Source organism: Bos javanicus, chromosome 10, assembly GCF_032452875.1.
Source record: "Bos javanicus breed banteng chromosome 10, ARS-OSU_banteng_1.0, whole genome shotgun sequence".
NCBI classification, from domain to species: Eukaryota; Metazoa; Chordata; class Mammalia; order Artiodactyla; family Bovidae; genus Bos; species Bos javanicus.
This window is the reverse complement of record NC_083877.1, coordinates 102,720,369-102,733,561: the sequence shown is the minus strand read 5'-3', so window position 1 is coordinate 102,733,561 and position 13,193 is coordinate 102,720,369. Positions and strand designations below refer to the sequence as shown.

General features: G+C 37.0%; 1 protein-coding gene across 3 annotated transcripts in view; it reads right to left on the bottom strand.

Moving 5' to 3' along the window:
* Positions 1-6,076: 6,076 nt before the first annotated feature.
* Positions 6,077-13,193, bottom strand: part of TRIM69 (tripartite motif containing 69) — a 35,988-nt gene continuing 28,871 nt past the window's right edge. For all 3 annotated transcript variants that reach the window (XM_061429724.1, XM_061429725.1, XM_061429726.1), the window contains one exon: positions 6,077-6,673. In XM_061429724.1, the coding sequence (XP_061285708.1) occupies positions 6,132-6,673 (542 nt within the window). In that variant the 3' untranslated portion in view covers positions 6,077-6,131. The remainder of the gene's footprint in view (positions 6,674-13,193) is intronic.

Here is a 13,193-nt window from a genome sequence, read left to right as displayed (position 1 = left end):
GGCGGGGCGGGAGGCGAGGCCACTGATTGGTCCTGGGTCCGAAGCCAAGCTCCATGATTGGTTGTCAGAGTAATGCCTCCGAAAAGCCTGAGGCACGACGGAGAAGGTTCTGGTCTCTACCAGCTGTGCGCAGCTGCTTGTGAAATTGTGAAGAGTTGTCTAAGCTTTCCGAGAAGGCAATGGCACCCAACTCCAGTACTCTTGCCTGGAAAATCCCATGGACCGAGGAGCCTGCTGGGCTGCAGTCCATGGGGTCACTAAGAGTCGGACACGACTGAGCGACTTCATTTTCACTTTTCACTTTCATGCATTGGAGAAGGAAATGGCAACCCACTCCAGTGTTCTTGCCTGGAGAATCCCAGAGACGGGGGAGCCTGGTGGGCTTCCGTCTATGGGGTCGCACAGAGTCGCACACGACTGAAGTGACTTAGCAGTAGCAGTCTAAGCTTTCCCTGATTCGGCAGAGGAGGAAGGTGTCCTGTTTGTGAGTTTTAAGCCCTAAGTATTAACAAAGGTTTTGTGCTGTGTCATTATTTTGAAACAAAACCCATTTTATCTCTTTTAAATAAATGTTTCAGTTGGAGTCTCTAAAAGAGAAGAATTCTTAAACAAAAATATCAGTATCCCATTTTAAAAGGGACTTACCTGGTAGTCCAGTGGTTAGGATTCAAAAGCTGCCATTGCAAGACTAAAAAAAGTAAAAAACTAAAACCCAAAAACCTTTTTTAAAAAACCTAATATACTAATGTATCACCGACGTTTAAATTATGTTATTCTTTAGCGTTCCCCCACATCAGTTTTGATAAGCACATTGTTCCTGCATGGGGTCAATTTATTCTAAAATTTAAATATTGATATAAAGTTGAGCATTGCCTGCGAAATCCAATGAACAAAGAAGCCAGGCGGATTACAGTTCATAGGTTCACAGAGAGTCACACATGACTGAGTGACTGAGCATGCAATAAAAACTTAAATGATGTTTTGTAATGTCAGGCTCTGTAGCAGTGGTTCCATTTTCATTTGTGATACTAGTTACTTGTGCCTTCTTTTCATTTCTTAGTCTTACCAGAAGTTTGCAGTTCTTATTAGCCTTTTCAAAGAACAAACTTGTGACATTTTTGATACTTTCATATGTTTCATTTGTATATCATTAATTCCTGCACTTATAATTTCCTTCTTACTTTTCTTGGCTTTACATTGCTATTCTTTTTCTAATTTCTTGAAAGAGATGACTTTTTTTCATACTTTGTTTTGCTAGTATGCATATATAAGATTATTGATTTCCTTTAAACAGTTTGCCAGTTTTTCAGATGTTATTTTTATTATCATTCAATTAAAAATATTTTCAGATTTTCAATAGGATTTTTGTGATCCATGGGTTATTTAAAATACTAAAAACTTCCAAGTTCATGTGACTGTTTAGTTATCTTGTTATTGATACCTAGTTTACATGACTTAAGATCAAAGAATATAACTGGTGTGATTATAATCATTTTAAATTTCTTGAAACTTTCCTTCTGACTGAAATATATGTTCAGACTCCTGTGTGTATTTACAAAGAATGTCCTGCAGCTGTTGGATGTTCTCAGATGTTGGGTACAGTGTTCTATCTAACCTATGTTCATTGAGTCAAATTTGTTAATCATATTGTCTGATTCTTCTATCAATTACTGAGAGAGACATGTTAAAGTCTCCCATTATTTGCAGATTTATTAATATATTGTTAATTTTTGTTTTATATGTTGAAATTATGTTTTCAGGTGCGTGCACATGTATACTTGTTACTTTCTAGCTGATTGACTAATTAAGCACTTAAATATAAAAGGCAAAACTTTATAATATGTAGAATAAAACACAGGAGACTATCTCTGACCTGTGAGAAGAAATTTTTAAAAATGAGACAAAAGTATTAAGCTGTCGGAGAAAGTATTTGCAGTGCAAACAACCAACAGGATTGGTATCCAGAACATGTAAGTAATCTTGTGAATCAATGAGACAATCTTATGCAAAAATTGGGCAAACATTTGTATAGGCATTTCACAGAAGAGGAAACTTAAATGGATAATAAACTTTTCAAAAGATGCTCAACCATAGTGGTAATTAGGGAAATACAAGCTAAAACCGTGAGATACCATTATGTATCCACCTTACATATGTACCCTCCTACTAATAAAAATGACAAGTGAAAGTGAAAGTTGCTCAGTCGTGTCCAACTCTTTGCGACCCGGAGTTCTCCAGGCCAGAATACTGGAGTAGGTAGCCTTTCCCTTTTCCAGGGGATCTTCCCAACCAAGTGATGGAACCCAGGTCTGCCGCTTTACAGGCGGATTCTTTACCAGCTGAGCCACAAGGGAAGCCCTAGATTAATGGGGACTCCCACTGCTAGTGATGGTGTAAATTGGCACAATTTGACCAACTGTTGAGCATTACTTACTTGAAGATGTGCATGCCCTATGTGCCACTGCTTATTAGGTATAAACCTAGACAAATTCTTGCCCCCACTTACTGGTACACATATCCAATAATGTGTATGGCAGCATTGTTGCTAATAAGGATAGCAACAGAGATCATTTAAAAAATAAAACAACTAAAAACAACTACTTACTTATTAACAGTAGTTTGGATTATTTAAATTGTTTAATTTTCATACACTGGAATACAACAAAAGTTTGAATTTAAAAAAGCTAAGGAAGACATGCAGCATGATTCCATTTATTTAAAGTTCAAAGAACAGGCATAATGAAACTATACTTTCTAGGAATACATACATGGGAAAACTAAACATAAATGTAGAATGGGAAAACTAAACAATACGTTTGTTGGAAAAGTGTATTTATGAATTATTTACAAATGAAAAAACAGACACAAAACATAGAATAGTGATTAACTCAGGGCTGGGAGAGATACACAGGGGCCCTCAAAAGTTTTCAATACTGTTGTATTTCCAAAGCTAGATAGTGAATTAATGAGTGGGATTTTTTGTATTATTCTCCAGACTGTACATTGCATTACATGTACTCTTCAGAATGTATTTTACAAGGCATTTTCCTTTTGAGGTTCTCACCTCAGTGAATCCGAACACACTGACTGGAGACTCTTTATCCTCTACTTCATTTTTTGGTTATTATTGGCCTCATCTCCTGTGGCATGAGAGAAAACAGTATATAAGATAGCCCCAGTCATGCTTCTTAGTGAAAACTATTCTGAGTCTGGGCTTCCCAGGTGGCACTAGTGGTAAAACCCACCTGCCAATGCAGGAGACATAAGATACGCAGGTTTGATCCTTGGGCCAGGAATATCCCCTGGAGGAGGAAATGACAACCACTCCAGTATTCTTGCCTGAGTAATCCCATGGACAGAGCATCCTGGCAGGTTTTAGTCCATGGGGTCACAAAAGAGTTGGACACAACTGAAATGATTTAGCATGCATGCATTCAGAGTCTAACAGGGCAGTCCTATATTGGTGTTTTATAATTCATACTCCTTAAAAAAAAATTCCTACTTTTAATTGTAATCTGAGTTCTCAGTAACTGGGTTCTTCAAATTATTCAATATAGAATAACCAATTATCTAGGGAAACTGGGGGAAAATTTGTGTCATCTATGTTAAGACAAATACTGGAAAGCTGAAGTAGCATATCTGAAAAAGTATTAAAGGTTGATTCCTATAGATAGTGGAAAATATGTATACACCTGTGGCCTGTTGTAATTCCCCTGGTGATCTGAATAAAACATTCACTATTTTCTTTCCCTTTTTAAAAAACACTTTACTGTGGTATAATATACTTCTCATAAAAATTCCCCATTATGTTTACAGTTAGCTTATTTATAGTATGGGCTTCCCTGATGGCTCAGCAGGTAAAGAATCTGCCTGCAATACGGGAGATGTGGGTTTGCTCCCGGGGTCAGGAAGATTCCCTGGAGAAGGAAATGACTACCCACTTCAATATTCTTGCCTGGAGAATTCAGAGGAGCCCAGCGGACTACAGTCCATGGGGTTGTAAAGAGTCAGACATGACTGAGCAACTAACACTATTTATAGTATATTTGTGTGGCTATGCAACCATTACCACAAAACATTGATTTTTAAGAAATACATTTTCCAAGTCTAGATTAGAATTTACATTCATTCCTACTTATCTTTCATTTTGTCCAACTTAATCACATCTTTTCCTTTGAATTTTCTCCTCCTCTACTGGTGAATATTGACCTCCCCTTTCTCTGAACTCTGTAGCACTTGTCTGTCCCAAAGGACAGACTTTACATGTCAATTATCTAAAACTTGGCCTGTATATGACTTAATTAGACCCTCATCTTTCCCCCAAGTTCTTTGTCATATTACTTGAGGGTTGTTTTTAACCATAGTGCCTAAAATCCCACCATTAGAAATATTTACTTATTTATATGGACTGTATATTAGCTAATAAGTAGTATTGTGTTGATGTTAAGTTTTCTGAATTTGATAATTTAGTACTGTGATTATGTAAGAGAATATCTTGGTTCTTAGAAGGTACTTGCTGATGTATTTAGGAATAAGAATCCTAATGCCTGCAAGTTCTTCTAAAGTAGCTCAGCAAAAATTACATTAGTTATAATTATAGACACACACAAAATCATATGGGGTGGATGTCAGGAAGAGAGACTAAGAAAATATGGCAAAATGTTAATGATTGGTAATGTAGGTGGAGAGTATATGGGAGTTTATCATACAAGTATGTAATTTTTCTCTATGTTTAAAGTTTTTGGGTTTTTTTTATGATTTAAAAAAGAGAGAAATCATGTTCCTTTAGTTCAGTGGTTCTCTGCCCTGGACACATTAGTAAGCTTTTAGAAACTACACATGCCTGTGCCCCAACTGCTAGAGATTCTTATTTAATTGGTCTTAAATGGGGTCCAGGTACCTGAATTTCTTTTAAGTCCTCCTAGGTGAACCTTTTTTTTTTTTTTCTTTTTATACTTTTATATCCTTCAAAACATCTAGCAAGGTTCCAGGTACAGAATAGGTCTTTATTACATTCTGGTTTAAATGAATTCATTTTTTTAAAAAAACATTTCTTAAATGTAGCCATAACATGTCATGGCTGTTTGCCCAAATCAGCAGTTACAAATGTATGTATATTGTGTATTCCAGCACTACATAAATATTACCTGTAGTGTAGGTATCCTTCCACTATGACAGATAGGATAGGGGGCTTTTACCTTGCCAAAAGAGCTGTGCTGATTGTAATTTGAGAGGGCCATGCTGCAGATCCTAAGCACTGCTTCCTTGCCCTCCATCCCTCCCAAAAAAACTGTCAGATATAGAGAATGAAGCCCAGTTAGATGGGAGTTCCGTGGAAAGGAGACAGGGATGGTTCCCCAAGGGTACTGCTGAGGTTAGTAATGCTTAGAAAGAAGCAACAAGCTAGAGAATGAATATATTGGGGAGTACAAGATGAAATACACTGCTGTTTAAATTATAGGCAGGAATGTTTGCAAGGACATAGTCAAAAGTAAATGGATATACTTAAATATATTTGAATACAGAAAAACAAATGCTCCACAGATAGGTAAAGCAAGAAAAAGAGACCGAGAAAGAGTTAGAGATTAGCTGGACTAAAAAAGTATCTTGAGAGAATTCAAGACCAGATTATAAACTAGCCCAGTCCATCTTATTTTCTAAATCTCAGGAACAGTTTTCTTTTAATTAAAGTAACAGGTTCCAGGAAATAAATGTTTTGTAAAATTTACATAAGAGCATAATTAAATAGGAAGAAGAGTGCATGTCTAAAAATAATCTGTTAAGAGTCATTGTGTTGGAGAATAAGGACTGCATGATAGAATTTCTGATCATGTTTGAAAAGGGTTCCTGAACATCACAAACTCCAGTTGCATTTTGCTCTGGTAAAAAAGGATGGATGAGCATGCTCATGAAAGTGGCTCCTGTGTCATAGTAGACCCCAGAGAATTAGAATAACATCTCAAAAAGCTCCAGTGAAATCCATTTAGAATACTGAGAATGGAATTCAATTTGTGAATCCTCTTTTCATTTTCCAGAGTTCCCCATACATTGGGAAGAGAAACCAGTGAGACTGGTAAACTGTTTCAGTACCTCTTTAATAACTTTCTGAATTTACACAATAGTATGACAGATTACTGTGGATGTAAGATATGCAATGGTTCTTTATTCTCTCCGCCATCATTAAGGCAAGGGCAGAAGTAGGGGTAAAGTTTCTCCATGAACATGCTGCTGAAGGTGTAAATGTGGGTCATAGTTTTAGCATTGTAGAAGGACACTTGTCCACCCTCGTAATCTAGATATATGCCCACCTTGTTGAGGTTGTTAGTCAGTTTCAGACTGCAAGAAGGAAAATCCAGAGCCTTTAGATCGGTTTGGTTCCTTAGTCTTAAAAGCCAGAATCCTTGCTCGGGAGTTAGAGGACAGCTGCCCTTTCGAAGGATGGATTCTCTGACAACTCCAACTGTCCATTTTGTCTTCTTTGCTACTTCCACTTCCCAGTACCACTTTCCAGATGTGAAGCCTTTTGAGCCCAGCACAGCCACACTTGAGTCAAACCTCTCTGGATCATCAGGCATTAGCTGCTTAATGTCACCATGCCACACACTGGTTCGGTTTTTGGAGAGCACTAGATTTGGGTGAGCAGTTTTAGGGTCCAGAGTTAATGGAGATAGGCCTAGTAAGAAAATAAGAGAAAGCAGGGCATGGGGAAAAAGGGATGAATGCAAGTTCCCATGGACAGTATTTATGTGCTTTATCTCCCCATGCCATATATGCTTAGATGAGCAGGTAATAACTTATATACTCTCTCTCTCTCTCTCTCTATATATATATATATATATATATATATTGTTTTGATATCCATGTGGCTACATTCTAGACATTTTTTATATTTGTGGTAAAAAATCAGACTTTACTCTGAAGCAATTTATACTCTAATAAGAAATGCTGAAAGGATAAAGATTTAGTAAGTGTGCCCAAAAAAGATCTCTAAGGCAATAAGTATTTTAGTTTGATGTAACATGTATGAGGTGTTTGGGTAAACAATGGCAAAAACAGAATGGGTTAAAAACAGTAGCTTGCATGATAGAGAAGATAAGGGCTTGCCTGTTAGGAGCAAATGAGACTGAACTAACTGATACAGAATTTAGAGGACAGTGGTGGTAAGTTTGCATTTGGTTTAATAGACACTGGAACTTTTGAGGTCTGGAATGGTTAATGCCACTGATGATCTGACTGTGACTCCCAAACTGTGTAATTGCCAGTCTGGGACAGGATGGTAGAGAAATTAAGAGTAAGCTCTTAGAAACTGTCATAGAAATCTGAAAGTAATTTTAGCTCAATCAATTTAGTTAAAAAACTGGGCTTGCACTTTGTAATTTTTTTAACTCCATTTTTTCAAATAACGTTTATATTCTACAAACATTAGTTTTTAAAACTGGTCCTTCATCACAGGTAATTTGACAAGTGGTTTAGACAGATCAATGGACAGCAGTATAAAAAAGGAATTTCTAAATGAAGAGAGGTTGGAAGCATATTAGCAAGAAGGTGACACAAATTCTAAATGTGAGATAATTGAGCCTTGGCACAAAATTTGATAAAGGAAACACAAAAACTATTCAAATCATGGACAAAGATACAAATATGCATTTGTATTTGTAACACATTTATTGTTAGTGGATTTATTTATCCTCCGAAGCAAGAACAATCCAGCCTCTCTCTCTCTTCTCAGAAAAGCTTGAGTCTTTTCCATCATCCCAGAGACTTTTTCTTTCTAACAAAGAGACTTTGAAGAATCCTGAAGATTTTCCATGTAGGCCAAATCTTCTCACTCTCACAGATCGATCCTCATTCATGTAGGGTTGTTATTTTTTAGGATGTGAGGACTATAATTTCTTTGAAGGTATCATAAAGAATTCCTGCTAACCTTTTTAGAACCCCCATCTGCTCTCATCAACCAAGCCTCTGACATCTCCAGCTTAGCTCAGCCTGCCCTCGCTTTGAGGATTCCTAGGAGTCAGCTTTGCATCCCAGCTTTTCTTCTTATGCCATAGTCAGTCCAACAGTAAGTTCTGTCAGCTCCACCTTCAGAATATATTCTGAGCCTACTCAGAATGTATAGACATAATTTCCACAAATACCAGTGTCCTGAAACTACTGCAGTAGCTTTTTAATTGCTCTGTTTCCACTCTTGCCTGTCTGCAGCCTATTCTGCCAAGAAGAAGAATGAGATCATCTAGTTCTCCTACTCAAAATACTCTTATGCTTCCTGTCATCCAAGGTAAAATCCAGAGTCCTTACCGAAGAGACAAGGCCTGCATGATTTACCCACTTCTCTGACCTCATCTCCAACCGCTTACCACCTCCCTCCCCCCATTCAGTTTGGTCCAACCACCCTCGCCTTTTGGCTATTCTTTGAACATACTAAGTTCATTCCTACTACAGGGACTTTACACTTTCTATTTCTGTCCCTGGACACTATTTCACCACATTGTTTACTCCTTAACATCATTCAGACCTTTATTCATGCAAGTGCAATAGAATGTTATTGATAGAATCTAGCTAGGTATAGAAGTATTTACTGTAAAATTCTTTAAACTTTTCAGTATGTTTAGAAATGTCTACAATAAAACACAGGGAGACCCTGCTCAAAGAGATTTTCTCTGGGCATTCTATCTAAAGTAGCATGTTCATCCATCTATCATGGTTTATACTCTTATCCTGCTTTCTTTTCTCTCATAAATAATTATTTGTTGAGTATATCATGCTTTGTTTTCTTCACAGTAGTTATCAGTATGGGAAATTACTTGATTGTCTCTTCCACTAGAGTGTAATCTCTGGAAAGGCAGGGACTTTGTTTTGTTTCCTCATCTATCTTCAAAATTTGAAACTGTTCCTAGGTATTCAAGTAACTATTTGTTAAACAATTAAATGAACTGCAATTAGAGTTCCATATGAATCTTTGACACCAACTAATTTCACCACGCTTTGTATTCCTGTTATCCTTCGCATAAATACCCAGATTGTAGATCTCTCTAATGATTTAATGTCTACTGTACTTTATCCTCATTATTCTGTTCTTTACTTCCTCTGCCTTCACCCATCCTCCATCTGTTCCCACCCAACCATTTCCACTCTGCCCTTTGGATCTACCTTCCCATTTAACTCTCATACATCTTCAGTTTACAGAATTCCCTTATCACCTCCTTAATTTAACATAATCCAGACTGATTCTTCCAAAAAAAAAAGAAGCTAACTGAATAACAGCTTCCAGAAGTTCAAGAGACTGTTCATTTTCTAAATTCAGATGCTGGAGATCAGGTAGCCACCACCACCACTTCCAGACCTGTGCTCTATTCCTCAATCTCATGTTAAAAAATCATTCTTCATTTGAGGCTCCTGTCATTCCTTTTCACATTTCCCTCTGGCTGTATTTAATGCTATCATCTACAAACTTTTCCTGGTTATACCCCCTGCATTTTGGGTTGGCCTTACCTTCCTACATCAAATCTAGCCCATCATTTCAAGGGATTTTACTGTCTTTTGGATATAGCTGCCCTTCTCTTCTTGCATGTGTTTGACTTTACTGCTAATGACTTTTGACTCCTTTACATTTAAGGTGCCCATATCAATGACTATATTCTGGAACTTGTCGTCATCAGGAACTGTTCATTCTCTAAAATCTTCAATTTAGGTATGCCATACTCTTTTACTTTTTGAGCTTTCTCACTCCCATCTCTTCCTACAACCATGACTTGACTTCATTAACATCTCTAGTCTCCTATTTCTCTTCATTATCCTAATCTCTTTGCTTCCTGGCTTAAAATTCTTCCCTAAACAGTTTAGCATTGAAAGCTTCATTGCCAATAACCTCAACACTTTTGTCCTCTTATGTTTCTGTTTCTGCAGCATCTGCCATGCAACTCTCCAACCTTGGATCTATTCAGCTATTCAAATTCACATCCTAATTCCTCACCATTGCAGGATGAAAATCACAAAATCATGCATACAGATACTTCTACAAATTCATTATTTCTACTCTATGCTTGGCCATCAGCACTGCCCGAAACTCTTATATTTCCCAAATCAAAGCCTCTCTACTTCCTCACAACAGCAATTTCAAACCTTCAACTCCTCCTCAAATCCCTGTTCCACCACTTCGTCCTTACTTCCAGGCAGAAGGTTTCATCTCCTCTTTCACAGAGAAACTACAGTACATTTTATAAATGAATAGATGAATGAAGAGGTGAATCCCTCAATTCTTCCTACTCCCACTGCAAACCCTGTCTTACAAAATTATTTGCTTCTACCGTCTTTATCTCCTCTCCAGTTTTGGAGAAAGCTAAGTAAAGTCAGTACCTCTCTTTTCTGTAGCTCTCACTCTTCCCAACATTCACCAATTATTCCCTTTCTTATACTATTGATTTCTGCCCTTCTACAGGCTGCTTCCCTTCAGTATGTTTTTAGAAGTCCTCTTTTGTCTTTGCTTCCACATGTACATCTTCCCTTCTTATTGAAACTTCTCAAATGAGTGATCTATTCACTTCATTACTGCCTCATTCCAAATTGTTCCTGAACCCTATACAATATATAATAATTTATACTCATTCCACTCTTTTGAAATCGCCCCTATCAAAGCCACCAATTTTTAAAAGCATCTCTCTTCCAGTTATTTTCTAAATTTATCTTTGCATTTGGTATGAGTGACCATTCCCTTCTCCTTGACACTCTCTTTGCTTTAGATTCCATGGGGACTTTATTTCCTGTTTTTTCTCTTATTTCTCTGGCCAGATAATTCCTCAGTCCCTTCTGAGGCTTAATTGACCTTCATCTGTTGTTATTCTCTATAACACGCTCTCTCTTTGACTGTATGTTCTCATTCTCCTTAGGCAATCTCATTTATATCAATAGCTCAGCTACCCTCACTCAATATTATTTGTTCCAGCTCTGGCCTCTTTCCTAAGCTCCAGTTAGAATAATTATCCATTTGAATATATACATTTAATTGTTCTGTAGGTCAACACAACATGGCCAAAATTGAACTCATCAGCCCCCTCCAAAATCTGCATCCCCTGTATTTCCATCCTTGACATCACCTTTCTCTATGCCTTACCGCTAATTACTGTCCTGTATATTTCAGGTCTCAGAATTCTGTCTCTGGAATCTATTCTTTATGTTCCATTACCATGCCTCTGGCTTACATCTTAATAATTTTTCACCTAGAAGGTTGCTGCAGACTCTAACTTGGTCTTCGAGACTCTCCTGGGGAGCGGAAACTATGTCTTTTATTTCTGTATCCTTGGAGCCCAACTTAATGCTCGGCATGTAGTATGCCCTCTCTGAGTATGTCAAATGAAGGAGTGAATTTTGGTGATATTTTATTGATACACACAAAACTAAAGAAAATATATTAAAATATTTTAAGATAAAAACAGTTCCCTGCACTGAAATACATGAATGGCCATATTGTCCATGGTTGCTTTTTCACTACAGTGGTATAGTTAAGTAGTTTTGACAAGACCAAACAACCCCCAAAACCTAAAATATTTACTGTCTAACTCTTTACAGAAAAAGTATGAGCCCCTGTCTTAAAGCAACAGCCTCATTTATAAGGCAGGAAAGAAGAAAATAAGAATCTGCAGGATAAGAATAAGCAAAGGCCTAGAAATAAGAAGTATAAAGTATATTTTACCAAGGTTTGACCATAGTTACATTATTATTAAAATAGCCATATATTAAATAAATCCCATTTGATTTTCTTAAATGTAAAATTATACCAAAAGTAAGGAAAAAGTCAGTTTGTGCTTTAAATGATGCTAGAAGTGAAGTTTGGGGGCAAAGAGTACAAGAAGAAAAATACTGTGATCCTGAGAGAGCTAAAATTTTCAGGGTGGAGTAACAGAGGAGGAAGCTGCACAGAGACATCAAAACATCTACAAAGGGATTCCCTCAAGGATGTGACTGAGTATTGCCACATGACTACAGTGAAATTCATTAAATCTAGACAGTGAATCTCCAGAAAGCAGAGCTCACACAAGACTGGGAACAGTTTTCAATCCTGCCAGTCAGGAAAAATGTTATAATATGTGGAACATCAGACAGAGTACTCAGAAGGGTAATATCTTAGAAAATTGGCAGAGTTAGCCCAAGATTAAAGGCTTCTATTGAAACACACTAACAAAGCTTAAAGGCTCAACAAAGCTTAAAGTGTCAAAAGGAGCAAAGTTATTTCAAATAACTTCACTAAATGCCAAAGTTAAATCAACAGAGCTTAAAGGATTACAACAAAGTTAGCAAATAGCAATGTAAAACTGATCGTGTTTGACAGCCAGAAGAGACAAATTACATAACTATCCATTCCTTAAGTGTGAGCTGCACAAAGTAAATTGCTTTCCAAAGTATGGAAAAGAGAAGGGAAATAACTTACACTACCTCAGCCAGGTGATTAAAGCCAACATCAACAGTCATAGACTATGCTGACAGAATGTATGCTTGATATGATGAAAATGACACTTTAACTCCATGGTCTCCCTCGCAGTAACTCACAACCCTAGCATTATTGTGAGAAAAACATCAGACAAATTGCACTAACGTGGCATCCTACAACATACAGAACCAGCAGTCCTCAAAACTGTCAAAATCATCAAAAAACAAGGAAAGCCTGAGAAATTGTCACAGCCAAGAAGAGCTTAAAACTCAATGTAATGTTGCACCTTCAATGGGATCATGGAATGGGAAAATGACATTAAGTAAAAACTAAGGAAATTCACTCCGGGAGTTGGTGATGGATGGGGGGCCTGGCGTGGGTCGCAAAGAGTCGGACACAACTGAGCGACTGAACTGAACTGAAGGAAATTCAAATGAACTATTGATTTTCGCTACTAGTAATGTAATTGTAATGGTTCATTAATTGTAAATAACGTATCACACTAAATATAAGATAATATAAACTAGGGATGAGGTATATGAAAACTCTCTACTATATTTTCAATTCTCCTATAAATCTAAAAGTATTCTAAAAAATAAAGTTTATTAAGGAGAAAAAAATACATCAGCCATGCAAAGCAGCAGGAAAATATAACCCACAGTCAGGAGAAAACTCACACAATAAAAACATGTTAGAAATTACAACAGTGGTGGTATTAGCAGACAAAGACATTAAAACAGATATTATAAATATCTCTCATTAGCCTGAG